General features: G+C 36.4%; 1 protein-coding gene across 1 annotated transcript in view; it reads left to right on the top strand.

Annotated features, from left to right (window-relative positions):
* Window positions 1-15,283, top strand: part of TOPAZ1 (testis and ovary specific TOPAZ 1) — a 52,243-nt gene that overhangs the window by 18,393 nt on the left and 18,567 nt on the right. The window contains 6 exon segments of the mRNA XM_066245141.1: window positions 523-608; window positions 2,041-2,187; window positions 4,161-4,224; window positions 8,314-8,465; window positions 8,663-8,755; window positions 10,422-10,537. Coding sequence (XP_066101238.1) covers window positions 523-608; window positions 2,041-2,187; window positions 4,161-4,224; window positions 8,314-8,465; window positions 8,663-8,755; window positions 10,422-10,537 — 658 coding nt within the window.

Here is a 15,283-nt window from a genome sequence, read left to right as displayed (position 1 = left end):
AGCTCCCATCTGCTTCTCCCTCCTTCTCCCTCTCCTTCCTCTATATCTCTCTCTTCCTCTCCCTCAGCCAAGTCTCCATTGGAGCAAAATTGGCCCGGGCACTGAGGACAGCTCCATGGCCTCCTCCTCAGGTGCTAGAATGGTTCCAGTTGTAAAGGAGCAACAGCCCAGATGGGCAGAGCATTGCCTTCTGGTGTGCATGCCGGTTGATCCCAGTTGGGCGCATACGGGAGTCTGTTTGTCTGCCTCCCTACTACTCACTTCAGAAAAATACACACACAAAAAAAGAAAGTATCTTCAACTTATAAATTTTAAATTTAGGTCTAGAAATACTTAAGGAGCATTTATATGTAAATCATTCTGCATTTCACAGGAATACCCCATAGCAGCACCATCTATAAATTGAGCATGAATAGTCCCAAGTGAAACTTTAAAGCAAATAGTAGTAGTCATCTGTCTCATTGTATGAAGGTAGTAAATTGTAACCTATCGGTATGTAATGTCATTCTTAATCATTTTTAGATTTCAGATTTCCAGGGAAACACGGTGTCCTAAAGTTGCAAAATCCTGAAACCTATGAAATGTTTAAGAGAGAAAACATTGTAGGGGTAAGTCCCCCATATAAAAAATAATAATAATCTTATAAAGCACGTACTTTGGGCCTTTCTGGTTGTATTTCCCTGACTATCATTTTTTAGGCAGTTCCAGATATTATGTATATGGATTTTGAATTGAGTTTGTTGGTAAGAGGCAGAAAATGTATAGTGATCCAGATGATATTCACAAATAACATAAGAGGTTGACAGCAGAAGAGAGGGTGGGCATCTAAAACAGAAGATACAAGATGAAGCTTCCCTGTGAGTTAAGGGAATAGTGATATAGAGCAATTTATAGGGAAAGCTTGTTGTAAACAGCTTTGACTATCGTTTGCCTTTTTCTGTTCATCTGAGAAGCTAAGGAAAACTTTGGTTCTAATAAATGCATTTGAAATAAGACACATACTGCCTGACCAAGTGGTGGTGCAGTGGATAGAGCACCACCTGGAACTCTGAGGTCGCAGGCTTGAGCGCAGGCTCAACAGCTTAAGCATGAGGTTGCTGGTTTGAACAATTGAGCCCAGAGGTCAATGGCTTGAGCAAGGGGTTACTGGGCTCAGCTGGACTCCCCAAGTTAAGGCACATATGAGAAAGCAATCAGTGAACAACTAAAGTGACACAACTACAAGTTGATGCTTCACATCTCTCTCCCTTCCGGTCTGTTTCTATCTCTCTATTAAAAAAAAATGTGATGCATATTATAAAGAATTAACTTTTTGTGAAAGCAAAAGGGGCAGGTATACAAGAAGGGAGAAGGAATAGATGAGATTTTTAAAAGATTCTAAGTAAAATAATTTTAATAGTATATCTTACATGAAAGGAAATTGCAAAAATTCAGAAAACTTATTTGATTTTTCATTATTTTTTAAAATGTGAATTGTTTAAATTTTTTTTCTATTTAAAAATTTTTATTGAAGCCTGACCAGATGGTGGCACAGTGAATAGAGTGTAGGACTGGGATGCAGAGGACCCAGGTTCGAAACCCCGATGTCATCAGCTTGAGCGCAGGCTCATCTAGCTTGGGTGTGGGCTCACCAGCTTGAATGCAGGGTCTCTGGCCTGAGCTTGGGATCATAGACATGACCCCAAGGTTACTGGCTTAAGCAAGGGGTCACTCGGTCTGCTGTAGCCCCCACCATCAAGGCACATATGAGAAAGCAATCAATGAACAACTAAGGTGCCGCAAGGAAGAATTGATGCTTCTCATCTCTCTCCCTTTTAGTCTGTCCCTACCTGTCTCTCTCTCTGTTACACACACAAAAAAATTTTATTGAATTTGTTGGGGTGACATTGGTTAATAAAGTTATACAGGTTTCAGGTGCACAGCTTTTTTTAGCAAGTCAGCAAGCAATTTATCTTGATACTGTTTTGAGTATATATTTCTGATTGCTTCAAATGCTTTCTCACTTGATTATAGTAAGTATTTTACATTTAACACAGAAAGGGAATTTGTCTTATTTTCTATGTGTTTCAGAAGCCCCTGGGATTGATGATGCCCCATAGATATTGCAAATTTCATTTTAATACATTACGTGGTTGTGAGCGATCACCATGCAAATTTGCTCATATGCCTGAGCAAGAGGATGAAATGGTAAAGTATATAAAGTCTTTGAAATAGAGATTGTTTTAATAACCATCTCAGTCATATGCTTTAATTTAGATTTTCATTGACTCCTAATAGATAAGTTTTGCATCATTATACTTTATGTAAATCAAATCATGCAATCTGTATTCTTTTGTTTCTGATTTCTTTGGCTAAATATTTTTGAGATTTATCTATTTTTTCTTTTACTTGATTGTAGACGTTTTCTTTCTTGTTGCTATATAATACTGAAATTCCATTGTGTGAGTATATCAAAATATATTTGTTGATAAATATGCTTTTGAGGCCCTGTCCAGTTAGCTCAGTCAGAGCATTGACCCAAAACACCAAGGTCATAGGTTTGATCCCTGTCAGGGAGCATACAGGAAGTAACCAATGAATACACAACTGTGTGGAACAACAAATGAATGGTTCTCTCTCCCTCTCTCTCTCTTTCCCTCTCTCCCTCTCTCTCTCTTTCCCTCTCTCCCTCTCTCTCCCTTCCTCTCTCCCTTCCCCTGTCTCTCTCAACTCAATCAATAAATTTATACACACACACACACACACACTTATTTGAGTAGTTTCTAAATTTGGTAATTAAAATACTGATGCTGTCAGTGTTTTTCTGTATGTCTGTTGGTGAACATATATGCATACATTATGATGGGTTATACTTAAAATGGAAATTTCTGGGTCATAGGTCTGCATAAATTCACCTCTAGTAGATACTGCCAAACATTTCCTAGTGGTTTACTAAATTATACTCTCACCAGCAATGTCTGAGAGTTTTGATTGCTTCACATACTCCCAGCTCTTGGTATTATCAGCCTTTTAATTTTAGCCATTCTGGTGGGTAGGGAGTGATGTCTTCCCTGATGCTTCATGAAGCTGAGCAGCTTTCAAAGTCTTTATTGGACATTTGGATATTCCCTTTTTGGAAATATCTAAATACTTTGCCTGTATTTTATGGGATTGTCGTTTTTTGAAATCTTACTATATCTATATCTATATATATCTCTATATATATATATATTTTTTTTAGTTCTAGAAAGAGAGGGAGGGAGAGAGAGACAGAAACATCAATCTGTTCCTGTATATACCCTGACAGGATCGAACCCGCAACCTTTGCATATCAGATCGATGCTCCAGCCAACCAAACTATACATCCAGGGCTGGATTGTCTTTTTATTATCCATTTTAAGAATTCTTTACATATTCTAGATACAGTTTCTTTGTTGAATACACATACTGCACATACCTTTTACTACTTTATTTACAAGTTGTCTTTTCTCTCAAAGGTGTTTTTATAAGCATAACTTCTTAAATTTTTTGTCCAGTTTTTTCATTTTTTTCTTCTATGGTGTTCACTTTTTGCATCCTATTAAAGAAATCTTTGCCAAAATCATGAAGATATTTTTTCCTTAAAAGTTTTATTGTTTTATCTTTTGCATTTAGAAAGCCATCCAGAATTAAGTTTTGTTTATGATATGAGAAGAAGGTCAAGATACATATCTTTTTCCCCATGTGGATCCCCAGATTACCTAACCTTTTACTAAAAAGACTTTTCACTTCACTGCAGTGTACCATGCCATAAATCAGCTGGTTGGGTACTAGTGGGTCTGTTTCTCGGTGCTTTGTTCTAGTGCACTGGTCACTGTTTATTCTTGAGTCAGTAAATGGTTATTTTTTAATGACATTAATAAAGTCTTTTTATAATGCTCAAGAATATTTTCCCTTCTTCAATTGCTTGTAATTTTGACTCTGCTTCCTTGACTCTTTCTTTGACAAAGCTTCTCTGATTAAGGAATTTGTAAGGAAATCAGTATGTATTTCAAATCTGAGTTAACCTAACATCAGTTTGCTTATTCCATTACTTTAAGTTCACTTTTTAAAATATTGGAATAAGCATAAAGATAGGATTGAAATTTGTGTTGTTTTATGAAATATACAAAAGTAATTTTACATTTTCCTTGACTTTTCAGGTTTGTATGGATGTGTTTAAGAAATATATAAGTATCAACAACCTGTGTTTGCTACAGCGTGCAGGTATGATACAATGGAATAATTACTGTAAATTCATTAATGTGAGTGTTTCAAACAATGTGCTGTATTTTGTCTTTTTTTTTTTTTTTTTTTTTTTTTTTGTATTTTTCCAAAGTTAGAAGTGAAGTGGGGAGGCAGTAAGACAGCCTCCTGCATGCACCCTACTGGGATCCACCCAGCATGCCCACCAGGTGGAGATGCTCTGCCCATCTGGGGTGTTGCTACATTGTAACCAGAGCCATTCTAGCACCTGAGGTGGAAGCCATGGAGCCATCCTCAGCACCCAGGCCAACTTTGCTCCAATGGAGCATTGGCTGCAGGAGGGGAAGAGAGAGACAGAGAGGAAGGAGAGGAGGAGGGGTGGAGAAGCAGATGGGTGCTTCTCCTGTGTGCCCTGGCCGGGAATCAAACCTGGGACTTTCATACTCTGGGCTGATGCTCTACCACTGAGCCAACTGGCCAGGGCCCTACTGTATATTATAGTTTGAAAGTACTATAGTTTAGAACTTCTAAGTATGGAAACCAAAAACCTTAGAATAGCTATGTTGGTCTTGGAAAGGATTAAAAATAAGTGTGTTATTTTGGTTAATAAAAATTATAATCGACTCAATACTGTAATTCCCTTACATGCTAATATCTTCATGACCTAGAAATTTTATTTATAGATGTAAGAAATAAAATAGAAATTTGTTAATTAGCTTAAAACCTTTCTGAGGAATCTTTCAAAAACTGCGTCTTCCCCACATGTTAACCCTTCTCTTTTCACACTTACCCCTTGTAGCTGATGCACCATCCCTCCCAAATTATGTTCATTTCCCTGAATGGCCAGTATGTCTTATGTCAGTGCCACTCTTGGCACTGCTCTCTGTGCCTAGGATGACTTTCCTCCATCTGCTTCCCCAGAGCAAGGACCTACTGGTCTTTCAGGCTTAGTCATAGGAAATAGGGTTACCTCTGTTCTTAGGGCCCTGTGTGACTCCACAGCCTCATCCTGATCTCTCCCTATTGCATTGTGAGCCCTAACAGGAAAGGACCAAGCTTTATGTGTATTTGTCACCCTGACACAGCCAGCAGAGTCCCATAGGATGATGGTAATAGAGACCTTTTGCTTCATATTTATCTGCTTGAAATTTTATTTGGCTAAAAAAAATTTCTGACAAGTTTATTATATGTTTTGCTGGCAATATCATCTACCCAGAAATTGGAGGAAGCATCTGAGGGAACATAGTCTGGACTTAATCTAATTATGACAAGGAAGAAGTAGCTAAAGTAGAAGTAATGGGAAATGCATGTAGGGAATGTATCCATCACCTGAGGCATTGTGATGGCCTGGGAGGGGAAGCTATATATGGTTAGATTGGATAAATATTTATATTCCCGAAATAGTTCTATAACATGAGATATGGAAGAAAAGAAGATGACATGGAAAAAATACAAAACTTCCAAAAATATAGTTCTGTTTATGGTAACATCCAGGAAGGTAGAAGGAAAAGTATATCTGAATTTAAAATAACAAATACAGAAAACAAAAATAAAGACCTATAAATTAAGCATATTGCAGAAGTTGACAAGAACATGTGGAAATTGTGTTTGGCATGAAAATAGAAACTTAGATCAGTGGAACAGGATATTACAGAATAGACCCAATGTTCTGTATAAAGAGTTTTACTATTTAGAAAGACTGTAGCGTTTGGGAAAGAAGACTGTTCATTATTTAATGAATATTGGGATAATGGGATAGCAACTTCGAGAAACTGAATACCACTAGTATAAGATGTAGCTCTACGGCCCTGGCCGGTTGGCTCAGTGGTAGAGCGTCGGCCTAGTGTGCAGAGGTCCCGGGTTCAATTCTTGGCCAGGGCACACAGGAGAAGCGCCCATCTGCTTCTCCACCCCTCCCCCTCTCCTTCCTCTCTGTCTCTCTCTTCCCCTCCTGCAGCCGAGGCTCCATTGGAGCAAGGACGCCCCGGGCGCTGGGAATGGCTCCTTGACCTCTTCCCCAGGCGCTGGAGTGGCTCTGGTTGCGACAGAGCGACGCTCCGGAGGGGCAGAGCATCGCCCCCTGGTGGGCGTGCCGGGTGGATCCTGGTCGGGCGCATGCGGGAGTCTGTCTGACTGTCTCTCCCCGTTTCCAGCTTCAGAAAAATACAAAAAAAAAAAAGATGTAGCTCTAACTTCTCAGGCTCTACAGAGAGGCTCCAGGGGCCACTTTGGTGTGAAGGGGAAGTGCTGAGCAAGTGGAACTCCCCACCCCCTAGTTAGCTATAGGTCCTCTTCTATCATGAATATAAATACCCAAGAAGCTCAACAAATTCTAAGTAAGATGAACTCAAAAAGACCAACACTGAGTCATACTATCAAACTTTAAAAGGACAAAGACAAAGAAACTTGAAATCAGAAGTAAATTATTACATTCAAAGCTCCTCAGTCAGATTATAAACTGGTTTCTCATCAGAAATGTTGGAGGCCAGAAGGCAGTGGGCCAATATTCAAAGTGCTAAAAGATACTGTCATTGAAGAACCCTACATCTAGCAAAACTGTCCTTCAAAAATGAGGAGAAATTAAGACATTTACAGATAAAAGTTGAGAAAGTTCTTTCACGATAGACTTGCCCTGCAAGAAATGCTCAAGGGAGGACTGCATGGTGAAATGAAAGGACACCAGGTGGTAGCTTAAGGTCTTGAAGAAATAGGAATCTCAATAATATAAATGCATGGCCAGTTATAAAAGCTGATATTAATGTAACAACGGATTGTAAATGCAATTCATTTTTGTTTTCTACATGATTTAAAGACATATTTAAGGAAAAAACCTGGTATTTGTATAATCATAAAGTATGGTACTGGCATAAAAACAGACATATAATTTAGTGGAATAGAGAACTCAAAACATAAAGCCTCCCATATATGGTCAAATGATTTTTTTTTTCTGAAGTGAGAAGTAGGGAGGCAGAGAGACAGACTCCCATATGCACTCGACCAGGATCCACCTGGCAAGCCCGCTAGGGGGCAATGCTCTGCCCATCTAGGGCGTTGCTCTGGTTGCAACCAGAGCCATTCAAGTGCCTGAGACAGAGGCCATGGAGCCATCCTCAGCACCGGGCCAACTTTGCTCTAGTGGAGCCTTGGCTGCAGGAGGAGAAGAAAGAGATAGAGAGAAAGGAGAGGGGGAGGGGTGGAGAAGCAGATGGGCGCTTCTCCTGTGTGCCCTGGCTGGGAATCGAACCCAGGACTTCCACACGCCAGGCTGATGCTCTACCACTGAGCCAACCGGCCAAGGCCAGTCAAATGATTTTTGACAAGGGTGCCAAGACTGTTCAATGGGGAAAGGATAATTTTTTTTCAACAAATGGTGCTGGGAAAACTGGATATCCTCATGTAAAAGAATAAAATTGGACTTTTATCTAAAACTGTATACAAAAATCAATTCAATATGGATCAAAACCTTAATGTAAGACCTACAACAATAAAACTCTCTTAGAAGAAAGCGTAAGGACAGAAGTTTCACAACACTGGTTTGGCAATGATTTCTTGGATAGGACACCCACACAGACCACAAAGAAAATAATGGACAAATTGAACTTCATGAAAATTTTAAAAATTTGTACATCAGATGATAGTATCAACAAAATAAACCAATTCATAGAATGGGAGAAAATATTTGCAAATCATATACCTGATAAGGGATTTACAGGAGATACATACAAGAGTGGACAAAAGTAAAAATTAGGTTTACAGTTGTATTAATAATACAAGAATAAACTGTTATACATACAACTGTAAACCTATCTCTGTATATAGAATATATAAAACTACAAAAAAAAATAAAGACCATTTGGACCTATGTTTTATGGAGAGCACATGAGTTAGCTTTCAATTTAGTTCCTAACATGCCTGGTTGACTTCAAATTTTATTACCATTAACTTTTGCTTTAAATTATTTCATCAAATATTTCTGATCCTGAAAATGTACCTTTTAAGAAAATAAATTTCTACTACTCAATCTTTAAATATAGAAAAATTGTCCAATTTAGAAATGATGAAGATCTTAAAGGTAGTAAATGACTTTGATATATATTTTTTCATTTTTAGTAAACATGTTTATGGAGTACTACAGAAAGTTTCCTCCCGGTATACACTTTGATTTACAAGTGCTAAATGACCTTCTGAATTCTTTACTCAAACATTGTTTATTGAAAGAAGTATTTCAGATAATGAACCTCAGCATAATGGTTAAAATGCTGGTGAGTGACCTGAAAACATATAATTTTTAATATTTTAAATAAATTCCTCTGTTACAGTTCATAATTTACGTTAAATTTCCATGTTTATTGAATTCTTCCTAGAGAAGGATGTCTTTCAGCATGAACGAATTTGAGACACTTAAAGGGTAATGAAAGAAGACATTAAAATTAGTGTATTTTTTTTTTGTTTTATCCAGCCTTCTCTGAAGATATTACTAGAAATATTTGAGTATGTGGCAACTAGGAAATTAAGGAATGCTCTCCCTGCTTTAATTGGTATCTTTTACAAGGTATGATTTTATCTCTTTTATTCTCCACTAGTGAATAATCAGTGAAAAGAAAATAATGACTTAGAAATAATAATTTTCAAAAAAACAATGATTTCCACTTACATTTTTAAACTGCCTTTTATTCACATTCTTGATGCCAAATAATTCTAATTTCAGAAATGTTTATTTCTTCCTGAAATTGGGTTTATAAATAGACTCCAGTGGCTGACAGGCCTTCCCCTTAAATAAACAGTTCTAAGCACTCCAAGTGGCTTCTTTCTGAGTCATGAACTATCCTCACACCTATACATTAAGGATGATTATAGAAAATTCTCCTTTTAAAAAGATTTGGAGTCATTGCTAACAAAAATGCATAAATATATAAATGGAAAATCTTAACCAAAACAAAGAAAGTAAATAGAAGATGGTAGCTAGGAATTAATTTTATAAGTGACATAAAATGTATAGCTCTCTAAAAATACATTAAAATTTTTACTTTTCCTTGGCCAGGTTGCTCAGTTGTTTGCAGTGGTCGGCAAACTCATTAGTCAACAGAGCCAAATATCAACAGTGCAACAATTAAAATTTCGTTTGAAAGCCAAATTTTTTAAACTTAAACTATATAGGTAGGTACATTGTTATTAATTAGGGTACTCCTAAACTGGCCAAAGAGCCACACTCAAGGGCCCAAAGAGCCGCATGTGGCTCACAAGCCACAGTTTGCCAACCACTGGTAGATTTTCATCCCAATATGTCAAGGTTGTGAGATCAATCACTGATCAGGGTCAGGGCAAATACAAGATTCGCCAGTGAGCCTGACCTGTGGTGGCACAGTGGATAAAAAGTTGATCTAGAATGCTGAGGTCGCCAGTTCGAAACCCTGGGCTTGTCTGGTCAAGGCACATGTGGGAGTTGATGCTTCCTGCTCCTCCCCCTTCTCTCTCTCACTCTCATGCTCTTTCTTTCTCTAAAAAAATAAAGTCTTAAAAAAAATTCCAATGAATGCATAAATAAATGGAACAAAGAAATGCCGCTTTCTTTATCTCTCTTTCTTTTTCTTCCTTCCTCTCCAAAATCAATAAAATTTAAAAATTTTGAGTACTTCCTAGTATTTGGTACTACCCAGCCATCTATTTCAGATAGGACTAATAGCAGGAACACCCTCCCCCCATTTTCTTTAGGAAGCAGCGGTGGAGCTACTCACACAGATGAACAGATATTTCAGTGAATATCTCTAGTTTTACATTTAAAAACTTGACAGAAATACTTGCCTGGAAATTTTTGAATCAGAAATTACTGATCACCTCTTGTAGTTGTAGAAAACCTCAATTTGATGCTTCTCAAGAAGTTTATAATCAGGGATAAGGTATACATCAGTGCTAAGAAAAGATAGAGTGAGTACCAAATAAGACATGAAATGACAGAATTGTTGAGATAACTTTGACAACAGGAAGAATATTCAAGTTTCAAGTTCAAATTATTGTTTTTATTTTTTGTTTTAAATTCTTAAAGTAGGGTGTCTTATGTGCTTCTCAAATATTTGAAAATATGGTTTAAATTTTTAAGGGGTTTTTTATTCTATTTGTATTTATCTCTTAGTTTCACACACATTGGTTTTTTAATTCTTTTATATTCTTATAAGAATGACTGCTGTAAGACTAATAAAAAAATGTTTTTTCTTCCATAGCTTGTTGAAGCTGGCATGGTGCTTGATCCAGAACACTTTAACTATATTATTAAGCTCTTATGCCAAGTACCGGCTTCCAAACAACAAATAACTACAGTTTTGGAAATGAAATCCAGGTAAGAAAAATCATAATGCTAGAAAACATATATTTTGGTGGGGACTTATAAAGGATGAAAGCAAAGCACTTATCACCATTCACATGTCCAAACATGTAGTTTTTCTCGCCTCTCTTGGCTCTTAGTCACATTGTCATTAGTCAGACTGCCTCTAGCCAACCCTTCCAGCCAGCCTGACCAGATCTCTCTGAGAATCCAGTTTCATCACAATGCCTGGCCCATCAGGTGTAAAAGGAGTCTCTCTTGTCTTCTGGTTCACAATTTAATTCCACTAGTGTATTCTTTTATATGTATATAAATCCTTTCATTCTTTTTTCTCTCTCACTCTCTTGTCATGTTAGCTAAATAAAATGCCTCTCCTTAATTGTTTCTCTCACTGTTTACCTTTTCTGTTCAGCTTGTAGGCCTCAGAAGGCCTTAAAAAAAACCTATGATAATTATAACAGTAGTACCATAATATATCTGTATTGAGTAAAAAGACAGTCGTTGACTTTTACAAAATTTTTATTACACTATACATACATTGAGAAAAGTCTCCAAATTAAAAAGTTCACCTTGGCCTCCAGGGATTTGAAATGCCACCTTTATCATGTACTAAATATCATGTGTACTTGGGTCTGTTTCTGGACTTTGTGTTCTAGTCCACAAATAGAATTATTTGTCTATTGCTATGCAAGTGCCACATTATTTTAATTAGAGAGGCTTTAATAGTATGTTTTAACATCTAATTGGAGTAATTCCCCTATAGAGTTTTCCTTTTCAGTGTTCTTGCTAATCTTGTATGTATGCTTTACCATGTGAACTATAACAGCACTTCCTAACCCTATTATAGTAGCTTATGGGTGTTTTTTATTGGAATTGCATTAAATTTATGAATTAGTTTAGTAAGAGATGACATCTTTATAATGTTGAGCTGTCCTAAAGAACAGAGAATGTCTTTCTGCTAGTTCAGATTTACTTTTGTGTCTCTCAGGAGTGTTTAAAATTTTTTCTCATTTAAGTACTTGTTCTTTGTTGCTATTGTAAATGAGGTTTTCTGTACCATTATGTACTCTATTTCTTTATTTTTTATATATTTAAAGGGTATTGACTTTTTTTTTTAATAATTTTATTTTTTTAATGGGGTGACATCAATAAATCAGGATACATATATTCAAAGATAACAAGTCCAGGTTATCTTGTCGTTCAATTATGTTGCATACCCACCACCCAAAGTCAGATTGTCCTCTGTCACCTTCTATCTTGTTTTCTTTGTACCCCTCCCCACCCCCTATTCCTCTCCCATTCCCTCCTCCCCCCCGTAACCACCACACTCTTATCAATGTCTCTTAGTTTCACTATTACGTCCCACCTACGTATGGAATAATACAGTTCCTGGTTTTTTCTGATTTACTTATTTCGCTTCGTATCATGTTATCAAGATCCCACCATTTTGCTGTAAATGTTCCGATGTCATCATTTCTTATGGCTGAGTAGTATTCCATAGTGTATATGTGCCACATCTTCTTTATCCAGTCATCTATTGATGGGCTTTTTGGTTGTTTCCATGTCCTGGCCACTGTGAACAATGCTGCAATAAACATGGGGCTGCATGTGTCTTTACGTATCAATGTTTCTGAGTTTTTGGGATATATACCCAGTAGAGGGATTGCTGGGTCATAAGGTAGTTCTATTTTCAGTTTTTTGAGGAACCACCATACTTTCTTCCATAATGGTTGTACTACTTTACATTCCCACCAACAGTGTATGAGGGTTCCTTTTTCTCCACAGCCTCTCCAACATTTGCTATTACCTGTCTTGCTAATAACAGCTAATCGAACAGGTGTGAGGTGGTATCTCATTGCCGTTTTGATTTGCATTTCTCTAATAGCTAAAGAAGATGAGCATCTTTTCATATATCTGTTGGCCATTTGTATTTCTTCCTGGGAGAAGTGTCTATTCATATCCTCTTCCCATTTTTTTATTGGATTGTTTGTTTGTTTGTTGTTGAGTTTTATGAGTTCTTTGTATATTTTGGATATTAGACCCTTATCTGAGCTGTTGTTTGAAAATATTTCCCATTTAGTTGGCTTTCTGTTTATTTTGTTATCAGTTTCTCTTGCTGAGCAAAAACTTCTTAGTCTGATGTAGTCCCATTCATTAATTTTTGCCTTCACTTCTCTTGCCTGTGGAGTCAAATTCATAAAATGCTCTTTAAAACCCAGGTCCATGAGTTGAGTACCTATGTCTTCTTCTATATACTTAATTGTTTCAGGTCTTATGTTTAGATCTTTGATCCATTTTGAGTTAATTTTTGTACAGGGGGAGAGACTGTAGTCCAGTTTCATTCTTTTGCATGTGGCTTTCCAGTTTTCCCAGCACCATTTATTGAAGAGGCTTTCTTTTCTCCATTGTGTGTTGTTGGCCCCTTTATCAAAAATTATTTGACTATATATATGTGGTTTTATTTCTGGACTTTCTATTCTGTTCCATTGGTCTGAGTGTCTATTTTTCTGCCAATACCATGCTGTTTTGATTGTCGTGGCCCTATAATATAGTTTGAAGTCAGGTATTGTAATGCCCCCAGCTTCATTCTTTTTCCTTAGGATTGCTTTGGCTATTCAGGGTTTTTTATAGTTCCATATAAATCTGATGATTTTTTGCTCTATTTCTTTAAAAAACGTCATTGGAAGTTTGATGGGAATTGCATTAAATTTGTATATTGCTTTGGGTAATATAGCCATCTTGATTATATTTATTCTTCCTAGCCAAGAACAAGGTATATTCTTCCATCTCATTATATCTTTTTCGATTTCCCTTAACAATGGTTTATAGTTTTCATTATATAAGTCCTTTACATTCTTTGTTATGTTTATTCCTAAGTATTTTATTTTTTTTGTTGCAATCATGAAGGGGATTATTCTTTTGAGTTCGTTCTCAGTTGTTTCATTGTTGGCATATAGAAAGGCTATTGACTTCTGTATGTTAATTTTGTATCCTGCGACCTTACTGTATTGGCTTATTGTTTCTAGTAGTCTTTTTGTGGATTCTTTGGGGTTTTCGATGTATAGGATCATATCATCTGCAAAAAGTGATACCTTTACTTCTTCTTTTCCGATATGGATGCCTTTTATTTCTTTGTCTTGTCTGATTGCTCTGGCTAGAACCTCTAGTACCACATTAAATAAGAGTGGAGAGAGTGGACAACCCTGTCTTGTTCCTGATTTAAGGGGGAAAGCCTTCAGTTTAGTGCCATTTAATATGATGTTAGCTGATGCTTTATCATATATGGCCTTTATCATGTTGAGATATTTTCCTTCTATACCCATTTTGTTGAGAGTCTTAAACATAAAATTGTGTTGTATTTTATCGAAAGCCTTTTCTGCGTCTATTGATAAGATCATGTGGTTTTTGTTCTTTGTTTTGTTGATATGGTGTATTACGTTAACCGTTTTACGTATGTTGAACCATCCTTGAGATTCTGGGATGAATCCCACTTGATCATGATGTATTATTTTTTTAATATGTTGTTGTATTCGATTTGCTAGTATTTTGTTTAGTATTTTAGCATCTGTATTCATTAGAGATATTGGTCTGTAGTTTTCTTTTTTTGTGCCATCCTTGCCTGGTTTTGGTATGAGGGTTATGTTGGCCTCATAAAATGTGTTTGGAAGTATTGCTTCTTCTTCAATTTTTTGGAAGACTTTGAGTAGAATAGGAACCAAGTCTTCTTTGAATGTTTAATAAAATTCGCTGGTATAGCCGTCTGGGCCTGGACTTTTATTTTTGGGGAGGTTTTTAATGGTTTTTTCTATTTCTTCTCTACTGATAGGTCTGTTTAGGCTTTCTGCTTCTTCTTGACTCAGTCTAGGAAGGTTGTATTTTTCTAGGAATTTATCCATTTTTTCTAGGTTGTTTAATTTAGTGGCATAAAGTTTTTCATAGTATTCTACAATAATTCTTTGTATATCTACGGTGTCCGTGGTGATTTCTCCTCTTTCATTTTGGATTTTGTCTATATGAGTTCTTTCTCTTTTTTCCTTGGTAAGTCTTGCCAAGGGTTTGTCAATTTTGTTGATCTTTTCAAAGAACCAGCTCCTTGTTCTATTAATTTTTTCTATAGTTTTTCTGTTCTCTAATTCATTTATTTCTGCTCTGATTTTTATTATCTCCTTTCTTCGGCTGGTTTTGGGTTGTCTTTGTTCTTCTTTTTCTAGTTCCTTAAGGTGGGAAGGGTATTGACTTTTGTTTTATATCATATAATCTGCTACTTCTAAGTCTTTATTGTTTCTGTTTTCAAGTTTCATCCTTGAATCTGTGGGGTTTTCCAAGTATACTGTCATCTGCAAATTTGAACAATTTCACTTCTTTACCATTATGTCTCTTAAGTGATTTGTCTTTTGCATTGGCTTATACCTCTGGTACAAATTGATAAAGCCGTCTTAAACCATTTTTAAGTATACAGTTCAGTGGTATTAAATACATTAACATTGCTTATTTTGTATTGAATAGCTATCACCCTCATCCATCCCCATAACTCTTTCATCTTAAAAAACTGATGTATGTTAATATTTTATCTAGTTTTTTTTCATCACCATTATGAGTAATATTGTTCTATAGTTTCTTTGTCCTGCCTCTATCTAGTTTAGGTATCAATGTTATACTTGTTTCACAAGAGGAATTAGGAAGTGGTCCTTCCTTTTGAATGATCAATGATAATTTATGGAGAGGAAATAGTGCGCCATAGGTATTTATGCAATTGAAATT

This window comes from Saccopteryx bilineata, chromosome 10 (genome assembly GCF_036850765.1).
Source record: "Saccopteryx bilineata isolate mSacBil1 chromosome 10, mSacBil1_pri_phased_curated, whole genome shotgun sequence".
Classification (NCBI taxonomy): domain Eukaryota; kingdom Metazoa; phylum Chordata; class Mammalia; order Chiroptera; family Emballonuridae; genus Saccopteryx; species Saccopteryx bilineata.
Note: the sequence above shows the minus strand (reverse complement) of the source record. Positions and strands in the feature narration are given on the sequence as shown.